We start from the raw sequence: 14,508 nt of genomic DNA, 5'->3' as shown, positions 1-14,508 counted from the left end.
CAAAAACAGATAGTAGAATTCAAAGGCCCAATTACTGGTAAGCATATAACAACTGAAACATGACTGCAACGTAACTAAGGTCTGCACAGGCTAAATTAGGCTACATGCATACATCATAAGGCTACACACAGTACACGGTAGCATGAAGCTTCATAAAGACTCTAAATGTCCATAAACACAGCTATTAACTTAACCAGAAAGTATGAGCATAATTTATATGATAGGCTATCCTAAACGAAGCATGTGGTACACAGCATAACGAGCTAGCATGACTGGCTAGCACCTAGGCTAGTTGGTTAGAAATAGCATGAAGCACATGGAAGGAAAATACCTTATAAACATGGTAAATACTCTACTGCCTTAGCAACCCCCAACTAAAACCCCAATGACATGTCGGACAGTACTTAAAATAAGATGCATGCACTAAAACACAGGTCAAACACAATTAACATAAGGAAAAGTCCAGCAAGTTCATTCCTTTCTGACCATGAGAAAATACCTTATAACATTACAAACATGGTACATATTCTACTGCCTTAGCAACACCCAACTAAAACCCAAAAGACATGTCGGATAGTACTTACAATTAGATGCGTGCACTAAAACACAGATCAAACACAATTAACATAAGGAATAGTCCAGCAAGGCCATTCCATTCTGACCATGATCTCACCCTGAAGACCTGAGCACGGTTCAGTGAGGAGGAGGGTTCAGTGAGGTGCATGGGGAATGGCGGACTGTGATTGGCTGATACAAGTGGGGTGACTCGGAGGTACCACTACATGTTGAGAAAATAAGGGGGTGTTGAGCAAGTACAACAAACTACTAGAAAAGGGGTGCTGACACTGCTAAATCAGCACTGGTCTTTTAACAGTGGTCAATGCATGGTGGTCCCGGGGAGCTGCGTGGCGGTCTTGGGGAGCTGCGTGGCGGTCTCCGAGAGCTGCGTGGTGGTCCTGGGGAGCTGCGCGGTGGTCCCGGGGAGCTGCGTGGCGGTCTCGGGGAGCTGCGTGGTGGTCTCGGGGAGCTGCATGGTGGTCTCGGGGAGCTGCGTGGCGGTCTCGGGGCTATTGCGTGTGCACACGCGCAAAGTTTAGAGGGACCCTCCCCTATTTTGGACAACCCCAGTAATTTTCTAACTGTCCCTAAGCATTTGCTCCAGTTACAAACCTTGCACCTGTTTTTCATCCTCCAAAACTATCAGGACTCAGGCTAGTGGCTTGAAAGCTGAGGCGATAAGTGAGGCCCCAGTAGTCGATACACGGATGCAGGGTTTTGTCCTTCCTCGCCACAAAGAAGAACCCTGCGCCGGTGGGGGTGGCAGAAGGACGGATACACCCTGCATCCAGCGAGTCCTCGATGTACGTTTCCATCGCCTTGGTCGCCGGACGCAACAGAGAATACAGCCGCCCCAAGGGGTGGAGTAGGGCCCGGGAGAAGGCCGATCCCGCAGTCGTAGGGCCGATGCGGAGGAAGCAAAGTGGCACAGGCCTTGCTAAAAACCTCCCAGAGATCCTGGTATTACGCGGCAATGGCGAAGAGGTCTGTGGCTTCTTCCAAGCCCACAGGAGACGTCCCGGAGCAGGCTGCAATGATTTCAGGCAATGAGAGTGGCAGAACGGGCTCCAGACCATGATACACCAGCAGTCCAGTCGATAAAAGGATTGTGTCGCTGGAGCCATGAAAACCCCAACACCACGAGTACCTGAGGTGACTTGATGAGCATAAACTGCATAGACTCACTGTGGTTCCCTGACACTCGCAGGTTGATAGGAACCGTATTGTGGGTGACTCTGCCTATAGAGCGCCCATCCAGTGCTCTGACATCTACGGGAATGGAGAGGGGTTGAACCTCAGATTCTCTCCGTCACGTAGACCCCGGGGACTTCCAGGATTCCTCAGAGGCGAGGTGGGATCCTTCGGCGAGCGAGTGGGACCGGAATCAGACCTCTCCCTCCTACGTTCCCGTAGCCGCCCATCAATCAGAATGGTTAAGGCGATGAGTGAGTCGAGATCCGGGGGAAACTCCCGGGTGGCAAGCTCGTCTTTAACCTCCTCCGATAATCAGTGAAGGAACGTGTCGAACAGGGATTCCGGGTCCCAGGCACTCTAGGCGGTCAACGTGCAGAAATCAACCGCATAGTCTGCCACACTACGGGAGTCTTGAGGAAGCAGGAGTGGCTTCCAAGCAGCCTCTCTCCCGTACAACAGAGAATCGAAAACCTTTTTCACCTCCGCCACGAACTCCTCCAGACTGCAGCACATGGCAGATTGTTGTTCCCACACAGCTGTAGACCAGGCGAGAGCACTCCTGAACATCAGCATTATAAGGTACGCTATCTTCAAGCAATCCGAGGGAAAGGACGAGGGCTGTAGCTCAAAGATGAGGTAGCACTGGGAGAGAAACGCCAGACAGGTTCCTGAATCTCCAGCAAAGCGTTCCGTAAAAGGTAAGCGGGGTTCTCAGGAAGCTGGGGTAGACTGGAGAGACGCACTGCTGACAGAGGGGTTACTGAGGGGCTGGGAGGTTACTGTAGGGGCTGGCTGCCTAACAGACAATCTGCGGAATTGCTCCCGCAATGTATTGAAGGCACGGTCATGGCATTCCGCCAAGGTCTGGAATCCTTCCATAAGACCTTGAAGTAACTCCTCGTGTCTTCCAATGGTTTCTCCTTGGTAGGAGACGGAGTTGCGGAGCTGGTCCGAGTCTGCTCGGTCAGTCAGGGCCAGTTCGTACTATCGGGACTCAGACTAAGACCCAGATGCAGACACAGGAGATGGATAGTACGAGTCTCAGAGTTTATAATAGTACACGGGGCAGGCAAAAGGTAAGTCAAGGCAGGCAAAGGGTAGTAATCCAAATCAGAGTCCGGCAGGTACAGGACGGCAGGCAGGATCAGGGTCAAGACAGGCAGAAAGGTCAGAACTGGGAAGACTAGGAAAAACAACAACTAGAGCACAGGAAATACGCTGGTTTTCTTGCCTGCCAAAATCCCCCCTTCTAATATCCTTAATTTTGTGGCTAGAGTCAAATACTTTCTGTGGCACACACTACTGGTCAAAATGAGCTACCAAAATGGTTCTGAAGTGTGCCATGATTAAGTGTGCCAATGATTATAACGGCAATTCTGATCCAACCATATATTCAGACATTGTACCCCTGGATTGAGAGGATGGAAGTTCAATATGTAGCTAGATGTAGAAGGCTAATGTTAACTAGCTAACGTTGCCCATGAAAGGAAGTTAGGCTAGCGAGCAAGCATTTTAGCCAGGTAGCCTAGGACAACAAAAAATAAAAATGTGTACTCTATGAGAGTCATAGAGCATTTCATCAACATGAAAGAGAGAAGGATGGCATTGACGTTTCTCTACAAGTAGGGTGAGTCAACGTGTTTTTTCTACTTGCAGTAACACACGCACACACAAATCAGAAGCATGGACAGCCACATCATATTTAGCTTGCGTTGATTGGAGAAAATAGTTTTTGGTATCTTTTAGACTAATGATGATGTTGAAATGTTGAAGTTGAAATGGTGCTGTAATAGTGGAGGCAGCTCCTGTTTTCTTTGCGACTTGCGGTAACTCTCCGTGGGCCTAAATCAATAGTTGTTTAGTAGTCCAAAAATGTTGGAAACATTAACTTGCTTGACCATGTTGTAGGTCATGTAACTGTTTGTTACATACAATATGCTTTGTGAATTTCACCAGATAGAGGTTACTCTCCGGTTTAGTGATGAAACAAAGGTGTGGTTGAATTTATTCTGCCACTGTGTACTCTTATTGTCTCAGCCTTAGGCCTACAAAATATATTACGGTGGCCATGCATATCAACTAATAGGTTATAGAGCAAACAATGCAATTATCACAACACATAGGTTGTAATAAATGATGTATTCTTTTCTGGCTTGTCTTCCCCAGGTATTTTACCCACGTACCGCACAGGTTGTGAGCGTCGCAAACAACCTTTCAACTCTGAGAATGAGAATGGGAAATGACTGTAATTAATACATGCATTACAGAAATGTATGTAACCAAATGAAGAGGGATTAATGGTACATTTACTAGACCTACTGGTGACACATGTAATGGAGAATTAATCAAAAATAAACAATTCACACAATTAAAGAATGAATGGGCAAGACTTGGTGGGAGACAGCTGAGCACATTCTGGAGAGCTGAGTGCGTGCATTCTGGAGAAAGACACACCATATCTTCGCCACACACCTCTCCCCTTCTTGTTGCTACATTTTTTATGATACTCAAGACACATTATCTTCACACATACACTACCGTTCAAAAGTTTTGGGTCACTTAGAAATGTCCTTGTTTTTGAAAGAAAAGCACACTTTTTGTCCATTAAAATAACATCAAATTGATCAATACAGTGTAGACATTGTTAATGTTGTAAATGACTATTGTAGCTGGAAATGGCAGATTTTTTTATGGAATATCTACATAGGCGTACAGATACAGAGGCCCACTATCAGCAACCATCACTCCTGTGTTCCAATGGCACGTTGTGTTAGCTAATCCAAGTTTATCATTTTAAAAGGCTAATTGATCATTAGAAAACCCTTTTGCAATTATGTTAGCACAGATTAAAACAGTTGTCTGATTAAAGAAGCAATAAAACTGGCCTTCTTTAGACTAGTTGATTATCTGGAGCATCAGCATTTGTGGATTTGATTACAGGCTCAAAATGGCCAGAAACAAAGACCTTTCTTCTTACACTCGTCAGTCTATTCTTGTTCTCAGAAATGAAGCCTAGAGAAATTGCCAAGAAACTGAAGAGCTGGTACAACACTGTGTACTACTCTCTTCACAGAACAGCGCAAACTGGCTGCACAACTGAGCAAGAGGACAAGTATATTAGATTGTCTAGTTTGAGAAACAGACGCCTCATAAGTCCTCAACTGGCAGCTTCATGAAATAGTACCCGCAAAACACCAGTCAACAGTAAAGAGGCGACTCCGGGATACTGGCCTTCTAGGCAGAGTTCCTCTGTCCAGTGTCTGTGTTCTTTTGCCCATCTTAATCTTTTCTTTTTATTGGCTAGTCTGAGATATGGCTTTTTCTTGCAACAACTGCCTGTATTTTAGATGCTTTTCACTGACAGCCGCAACTCAATCAGCTAGACATATTGTTATGCACCCTGCCCAAATTGCGAGATTCACAAATAGGCATAGGCCTACACACTTGTGATTTGAAACAATCCACAGCTTTAGAAAAATTTAAATAAGCTAATGCTCCTCTGTTGCTAAGTTATTCTCTCTGGTGAAATATTTTGAACAGGGGCACAACTTTCACTGGGGACGGGGGGGACATGATATTCCCCCCACATTCTCAAAATAGCATTTTTCTCCCCCCAAGTTTTATAATTGCACTGTGATACAAAAAAAGCGGCATCGTGTGCTTTAGGACCAAGCGGACGCCTCAGAGCGTCGGATAGGCTGTTTGGCGGTTTCAGCCGGCTGGATTTAGGACCATGCAGACACCACAGAGCTTGTGGAAAGGCAGTGTGATGGCAAAGCTTCTGACCAGCACGGTGCTGCTGTCTGCAGCTTTTGTCTCTGTGTGTTGCTCTTTTTCTCAGAGTTGTAAAAGAAAGCAAAGCAGAAACTGGCTACTCTTTAATTGACTGATGTAGCCAGCAAGGCAACTGCTGTTTGACTTAACAGAAAAAAAGTGTATATTCCCAGTGCTGAGCTGATAGTGTAACTGACCGTTAGCTAATGTTTCATCCCCCTCTCAACTGATGTTCTGTCTGAAGAGAATGAACTAACTAGCTAGCTATTATCTACCACAAACAGTTCAGCTCTAGCCTCTAACTATCTGTCAGATAGCAGTATCTACAGCTGCTGTGTGTATGGAAATGTTTTGTAGCCTTTTTGTCCCGTTTCAACAGAAGTAAATTAACTTGGCTAGTTTTCGCCAGTTGATGTACCATTAGAACTAGCCAAAAGTTGGCTAACGTTAGCTAGCTAGCTCACTAACTTTAGATATTATTTTTGCCTCAATCACACTAGACCTGAATCAAACGATGAAACCCAGCGGCCAAACGCTGGTTGACAGTGCAATGTGAGTTTTTATTTGAGTCAGTATAGCAATGTAACGTTATTGATCTGTCAGTTTCCATAGCTAATTCCCTACTTTTCACACTGACACAGTATAAACAGCTCTACAGACTACAATGTCATGGTGCACAGTCAGTACCCAACACAATATTGATGATGATGAATAGATACAGATACAGTGCATTCGGAAAGTATTCAGACCCCTTGACTTTTTCTACATTTTGTAACGTTACAGCCTTGTTCTAAAATTGATTCAATTGTTTTTTCCCTCATCAATCTACACACAATACCCCACAATGACAAAGCAAAAACAGTTTTTTTTTTAAATGTTTGCAAATGTATTAAAAATAAAAAAACATATCACATTTACATAAGTATTCAGACCCTTTACACAGTACTTTGTTGAAGCACCTTGGGCAGTGATTACAGCCTCAAGTCTTCTTGGGTATGACGCTACACACCTGTATTTGGGGAGTTTCCCCCATTCTTCTCTGCAAATCCTCTCAAGCTCTGTCAGGTTGGATGGGGAGCGTCGCTGCACAGCTTTTTTCAGGTCTCTCCAGAGATCTTTGAGCGGGTTCAAGTCCGGGCTCTGGCTGGGCCACTCAAGGACATTCAGAGACTTGTCCCAAAGCCACTTCAGCGTTGTCTTGGCTGTGTGTTTAGGTTCATTGTCCTGTTGGAAGATCTGGCTGTACTTTGCTCCGTTCATCTTTCCTTCGATCCGGACTAGTCTCCCATTCCCTTCCGCTGAAATTGATCCCCACAGCATGATGCTGCCATCCCCATGCTTCACCGCAGGGTTGGTGTCAGGTTTCCTCCAGACTCGACGCTTGGCATTCAGGCCAAAGAGTTCAATTTGGGTTTCATCAGACCAGAGAATCTTGTTTCTCATGGTCTGAGAGGCCTTTAGGTGCCTTTTGGCAAACTCTAAGCGAGCTGTCATGCGCCTTTTACTGAGGAGTTGCTTCCGTCTGGCCACTCTACCATAAATGCCTGATTGGTGGAGTGCTGCAGAGATGGTTGTCCTTCTGGAAGTTTCTCCCATCTCCACAGAGGAACTATGGAGCTCTGTCAGAGTGACCATCGGGTTCTTGGTCACCTCTCTGACCAAGTCCCTTCTCCCCCGATTGCTCAGTTTGGCCAGGCGGCCAGCTCTAGGAAGTCTCTTGGTGGTTCCAAACTTCTACCATTTAAGGATGATGGAGGCCACTGTGTTCTTGGGACCTTTAATGCTGCAGACATTTTTTGGTACCCTTCCCCAGATCTGTGCCCAGACACAATCCTGTCTCGGATCTCTACGGACAATTCCTTCGACCTCATGGCTTGGTTTTTGCTCTGACATGCACTGTCAACTGTGGGACCTTTTTAAGACAGGTGTGTGCCTTTCCAAATCATGTCCAATCAATTGAATTTACCACAGGTGGACTCCAATCAAGTTGTAGAAACATCTCAAGGATGATCAATGGAAACAGGATGCACCTGAGCTCAATTTCGAGTCTCATAGTAAAGGGTCCGAATACTTGTGTAATATATTTATTTTTATATTTTATAAATGTGCAAAAAAATTGAAAACTTTTTTGGCTTTCTTATTATGGGGTATTTTGTGTAGATGAGTGATTTTATTTTTTGTATTTAATACATTTTAAAATAAGGCTGTAACGTAACAAAAGGTGGAAAAAGTCAAGGGGTCTGAATACTTTACGAATGCACTGTATGTTTGAATGCCCATTCATGTTCATATATTCTCAGACATAAATTACTGCAGTTTAAGACCATCCATAGAACATGCTATATTCCAGTGAAACTGAAAATCATGCACTCATAAATGTAATTGGTCTGCTCAAAGTGTAAAACACAAAAGGGGACCTACAGTGGGCTCCAGAATTACTGGCACCCCTGACTGGCAATGCGCAAATCATGCTTAAACAAATATAAGCAATATAATTATATAGATAAAGATAAATAGATAAACTCAAAATACCAACATGTGAGAAATACGATACTTTATTAATGTTTCAATGGAACCAACCAAAATAATTAATTGATTTACTTAAAAATCAATGTCCTCCAAATCAAGGTTTCACAATTAATGGCACCCTTAAAGATTATTGTAAATAACATCTACCAAAATTAAACCACAAATTAAATTCCACTTATTTAAGTCTTAAGGAACTATATTGAGCCATTACATCACTTCCTGTTTCACTAGGGTATAAAAATGAGGTAACACACATGCAATATCCCACTGTCATCCAACACCATGACGAAAACAAAAGAACTGGCAGTTCAAAAGAGACAGATGGTCGTAGACCTTCATAAATCTGGTAATGGCTACAAGAAGATCCACAAACGATAGAATATACCACTGAGCACTGTCGGGGCAATTATTAGAAAATTCAAAAGATATGGAACAGTTGAAAACCTCATGGGTAGAGGATGCAAATGCATTTTGCCCCCCAGGATAGGGAGAAGGATGGTGAGAGAAGCAACAAAATCCCCAAGAATCACTGTGAAAGAATTGCAGGCCTTGGTGGCGTCTTGGGGTCACCAGGTTTCAAAAAGCACCATCAGACGCCACCTCCACAACCACAGGCTCTTTGGAAGGGTTGCCAGAAGGAAGCCCTTTCTGACCCCAAGACACAGACGCAAGCGCTTGGAGTTTGCCAAACGTCATTTAAATTATGACTGGAAGAAGGTGCTCTGGTCAGATGAGACCAAAATTGAAAGTTTTGGTCAGATACAGCATCGGCATGTTTGGCGTCGAAACAGAGATGCGTACAAGGAGAGGCACCTCATACCCACGGTGAAATATGGAGGGGGTCAGTGATGTTTTGGGGCTGTTTTAATTCCAGAGGTTCAGGGGCACTGGTTAAGATTGATGGCATAATGAATTCCACCAAGTATCAGGCAATTTTGGCTGACAATCTGGTTGCCTCTGCCAGAAGGCTGGGACTTGTCCGTAAGTGGACTTTCCAACAAGACAATGACCCGAAACATACCTTAAGATCCACACAGAAATGGTTCTGTGACAACAAAATCAATGTTCTGCCATGGCCATCTCAGTCGCCGGACCTCAATCCAATCGAAAACCTGTGGGCTGAGTGGAAGAGAGCAGTTGATAAGCGCAAACCCAAGAATGTGAAGGATCTTGAAAGGATCTGCATAGAGGAATGGTCCAAAATCCCTCCAAATGTGTTCCTTAACCTTGTCAAACATTACAGGAAAAGACTCCATGCTGTTATCCTTGCCAGAGGTGGTTATACTAAGTACTAAATGAGGAGTGCCAATTTTGTCATACAGTAGGGTATACAGTAGGCTATTCCATATAAGGCACACAGTATACCCTTAATCTTGTAATAAATCAAATCTAGTGATGCGTAACTTGACATTTCTGCCATCCATTGTGACATTGTGTGAGGATAACCAACCTTTTCAATTAATGGCAATGCATTTCTTAGCCGCTATAAATGCTAGGTTACACAGTTTCTTCTGATAACAGTCTCAGGTATCAACATTTCCAAGCAAACAAAAACAAAGAGAAGGGAGAATCTGTAGACATGCTGAGATAAAAGCACATACTTTTTGGCAGAATTCTGCCACTATGTCTCTATTTTGGTTTGGTCAGGGTGTGAGTTGGGGTGGGTATTCTATGTTCTATTATTTGTATTTCTATGTTTTGGTAGGGTTCTCAATCAGGGACAGCTGTCAATCGTTGTCTCTGATTGAGAACCATACTTAGGTAGCCCTTTTTCCCACCTGTCTTTGTGGGAAGTTGTCACGCCCTGACCATAGATTGCTTTGTATGTTTCTATTTTTTGTTTGGTCAGGGTGTGATGTGGGTGGGCATTCTATGTTTGTATGTCTATGTTTTCTATTTCTATTGTGTTTGGCCTGGTATGGTTCCCAATCAGAGGCAGCTGTCATTCTTTGTCTCTGATTGAGAACCATACTTAGGTAGCGTGTTTTCCCACTTTGAGTTGTGGGTGGTTATTTTCTGTTTAGTGTTTGTTGCACCTTTCAGAACTGTTCGTTGGTCGTTTTGTTGTTTTTGTTCGCGTGTTCATCTTTAATAAAATGTACGCTCACCACGCTGCACCTTAGTCCACTTAATTCAACAGCCGTGACAACAAGACCATAACATATGCAAATATGTCCCCTTTTTGTTTTACACCTCCAGCAGAATAATGACATTTCTGAGTCCATGATATTCAGTTTAACTGGCATATAGTATGTTATATGGATGGTCTTAAACTGCAGTAATTTATGTCTGAGATGAAATGAACATGACTGGGCATTCTAACATATCTATATCCATTCATCATCGTAGCGTCTCCCAGATCTTCCTCACATTTTTTTTGTTTTACGTGTTTTGTGTCATCGGGAAAAGCCTCTATCAACCCTTGATACACTTTGGAAATCAACTTTAGGGGTTTAAAAGATTGCCTAAAAATAGTTCAATTCTTTGAAGCTTCTTGCTTGTCCAGTGTTCGCTGCACGGAGGGAATAAAGTGTTACATCTGCAAAAGTTCACCTCTTATGCCGTCCCCGATTGTCCCTAGCTTCCTGACCCTGATGAGACCCGTCACCATCTGATCCTGCTCAGATGAGGCATTACAAAGAACTACCTTGGTGTACATTTATACATTATATTACCAATGAATAGAATCAATGGTTCAATCATTGAAATTACCATTATTCCCAGATCCCAGACTGTAGCCTACCCATCAACACAAGATGGAACTTTGAATCCATTCACTGGTTATTATAATATACTGCAAAATGTCCCCAGTGAAAGTTGCGCCCCTGCCCCAAAGTATGATCTATAAAAGCATAGGTGTGGCTCAGATCATCTGGGCTGTGTTGCTGGGCTGTACACTGAGTAGACAGACTATGTCTACTGTTGAATAAAGATGAGTTTAAAACAAACGGTTCAACATTCACTGTAAAAATATTCACAGACTTACTTTCCAAGGATAGACGTTTGGCACAAATATCATTTTTCTGTGTTGAAGTCATGCAGGGTCCATTATTGAACCTAGAAGTATGATAGTATCAGGCTGTATCACATCCGGCAGTGATAGGGCAGCGCACAATTTGCCCAGGGTCGTCCGGGTTTGGCTGGGGTAGGCAGTCATTGTAAATAAGAATTTGTTCTTAACTGACTTGCCTAGATAAATAAACGTTCAATGTTTAAAAAAAAATGTAGGCCACACCTCGTGTGCCTGACGTCACATTATTGACATCAATGAGTGTGTGCGAGCGAACAGCTAGTAGCTTAAATACCAGCAGCAGCGTCAGGAGCGGTTGTAGACACAACCCTAACAAAACCACACTGTTATGGGAACTGTTTGAGCTTGATGGTAGGACAAAAACAAAGCCCAGCAACACATGTTCTGTGGTATCGTAGGCTACGCTTTCTTTTATGTTCTCTTGTAAAGATACTGCATGGTGGGAAGGAAATGTTTCTTAGAAGTTGAAGCTATCAAGCTATTTTGTTTCCGTTTTAATTTAAGAATTATGAATTATTCCGTCAATGACAATGGCTCGAACATTTCAGAACTACTCCAACCGCTCTGTGTCACCTACAACCACAGCACTTTCCCACCTCTGCGACTGGAATCCAAATCCCTGGTCACTTCAGCCACTATGTTCGCCGTTGGAGTCCTGGGGAACCTCATTGCCATTGTTGTGTTGTCCATCTCAAAGAAAGAGCAGAAGGAGACCACTTTCTATACGCTGGTTGTTGGAATGGCTATCACGGACCTGTTAGGCACCTGTTTCACCAGCCCGGTGGTTATCGCCACCTACATAGTCCAGAGGTGGCCTGGTGGAGAACTACTGTGCGATTTATTCTCCTTCTCTATGCTCTTTTTCGGCTCGGCTGGAATGTCCATCCTGTGCGCCATGGCAGTTGAACGATACCTGGCCATAAACTACGCATACTTTTACTCTCAATACATTGACCGGACAATGGCTCGTTTCGCGCTCATTGGCATCTACCTGGCCAACATTGCGTTATGCATCATGCCCAGCTTTGGGTTCGGGAAGAACATGCGCCACTTTCCGGGCACTTGGTGTTTCTTGGACTGGAGGGCGACGGACCCCCTCGCCGCCTCGTATTCGTTTCTTTACGGTGGGTTCATGTTGCTGTTGATTGCGGTGACAGTTCTGTGCAACTTCGCAGTGTGTCTGTCACTTGTGAGGATGAGCCAGAAGACGCGGATAGTGAGAGCGAAGGTGTCCGGGCACGGTGGCTCACTGCGCGGGTTCCTGCCCTCTGTCACCAGCCTGTCCGCGGCTGAGATCCAAATGTTCTGGCTGCTAATATTTATGACCATCGTTTTCCTGGTGTGCTCCATTCCTTTAGTGGTAAGTAAAAGGCATCTATGGAAATTTCATTTAAGCTATTGTGCATGCCATGGGCATGTGTTTCAAATATGGACAAAGCTATGCAACACAGACATACATGAATAGAATATTACTGAAACATTGTTTGCTTTATCCACATATACTATTTTTAAATATTCTCTCAATCTGACAGGTGCGCATCTTTGTAAACCAGCTGTATGGTCCTGCCTACATCTGTGCTGGAGTGAAACCGGATTACCGGAGTGATCTGATGGCCATCCGCTTTGCCTCTTTCAACCCCATTCTGGACCCCTGGGTCTACATCCTCTGTCGGAAGAACCTGTTGTTTAAGGGCTGTGAGAGGATGAAGAATACAGTTGGAAAAGTCAAGGCGGGGCCCGGGCCTAATTTAGTCTTTGTTGGCACTAGCAGTCAACATTCACACCTGTCATTTGAATGCACTAACGAGACCAGTTATGTGTCATTATGCACAACCAACTACAGAAATGAATTCGAGAACCAGGTTACCACCAAAAGTAAATCGTTTACAGACTTTACCATGCGACAAGCCTGGGACTTTGACACAGCGCGGGATAACTTCCATCCGTTTAGTGTCGACCAAACTGCCGTGCTCAGCTTCCAGGCGGAACTTGCTGTGGTGTCCAAACCGGCCATGATGGCGTCAATGCTCGGAGGCAGTAAGGCGCTTCCGGGGAAGTGCGCTCCAGCAGGTCTCCATAGCCATGTCAGTAAAGTGGACATAGTCACCTGTACCTTCAGCACACCTAGCTCCTGTCATACGGAGAAGTGCCTCTGAGCACCTGTAGGACTGTGGTATCCTCTACAAAACATGAATGTTTTCACATGGACTTTAACAGCAAATATCTGAGATGCTGACAGCCAGACAAACACAGGTCATTTTCCCCAGCAAACGGGGCGTTCTAAGGATGTCCAGGGGACCAAGACACAAGCCTTTTGACGTTCTGGGGATTTCCTAAGGACTAACTTTTGTTTGCAGGGACCTTGATGTAGCCTTGATGTACCAAATGGACCCATTTGGACATTTTAAGATGCAGTTTTTAAGTTTGTAAGGTGATTCTATTATTATCATCCATATGGGTACAATAGGCACCTACTTGCCTTCACGACAGAAATCTCTTTATACTTTTTGAATTCAATGAATTTAAGAATGTAATTTTTACACATTGGTCCCATTTTATAGGATCTTCTTGATATATTCAGATGTCAGTCTTTGAGTGATACAAATATGTTTTTTTTTCTGTAAAAGGATGCGCCCAGGTTACAACTCAATGCTGCAGACAGTAATGCAATGGCTTACTCCTCGCTCACACAGACAGCGTCATTGCGTTTTGGTACATCAGAAGTACATTAATTTCCAATGGAATACTGCATTTGCCTTACAGTATTGGGTCACAGAGGCAGTTGCAATGCATTCTGTGTACAGTGTGGTGCACACATTGTATATATCCAACGTATGCATCAAATTGTATGCGTAGACTTGACAGAAATAGTAGCAAAAGGTGTTTGTTGAAATTCTCTTGCACACATATCCAGTAAAAAAGTTTAACTGCAGAATATATTTCCCTGCATTGATGCAATGACACTGTCGGTCTAATTGCAATGTTAATTAAGTAATTGGAAGTGCTGCTTCTTTCTGTGCCATACCAATGTTGCATGCAGGGAATAGTAACTGAATGTACCAACATGTCAAACTTTGTTTTTTACTGTTGAATGTTTTTGATGACGTAACTGTGAGTGATGATCAACTTTCCTATTTAAATGTGTTTTAAAACTATCGGAAAATTCATTCTGATCTCGTGAAAAAAATGGTGTCATTAGTATTGTGCGTTTTTTTAATTAATGGAGAATGAATGCATCTGAACAGTACAACGTGTTACCTCAAGGATGTTTAACTAAATGCAGTTAATGAGTAGTGAGTGAATTACATAATAAGCATATTACGCGCACACATATTAAGGTGATCAAGCTCAAACAGAATCAGATCCGACAACAGTTACAAGTCATTGTGACGTGAGGTGACGTGGCATCAAGTTTTGCGGTC

At 43.8% G+C, this 14,508-nt stretch overlaps 1 protein-coding gene across 1 annotated transcript; it reads left to right on the top strand.

The window, feature by feature from the left end:
- Positions 1-11,377: 11,377 nt before the first annotated feature.
- LOC139550862 (prostaglandin E2 receptor EP4 subtype-like) lies at positions 11,378-14,273 on the top strand. The gene is made up of 2 exons (XM_071362082.1): positions 11,378-12,446; positions 12,619-14,273. Exons 1-2 carry the CDS (start codon positions 11,523-11,525, stop codon positions 13,240-13,242), a joined length of 1,548 nt encoding a protein of 515 aa, XP_071218183.1. The 5' UTR covers positions 11,378-11,522; the 3' UTR covers positions 13,243-14,273.
- Positions 14,274-14,508: the final 235 nt, after the last annotated feature.

Source organism: Salvelinus alpinus, chromosome 23 (genome assembly GCF_045679555.1).
Source record: "Salvelinus alpinus chromosome 23, SLU_Salpinus.1, whole genome shotgun sequence".
NCBI lineage: Eukaryota > Metazoa > Chordata > Actinopteri > Salmoniformes > Salmonidae > Salvelinus > Salvelinus alpinus.
Note: the sequence above shows the minus strand (reverse complement) of the source record. Positions and strands in the feature narration are given on the sequence as shown.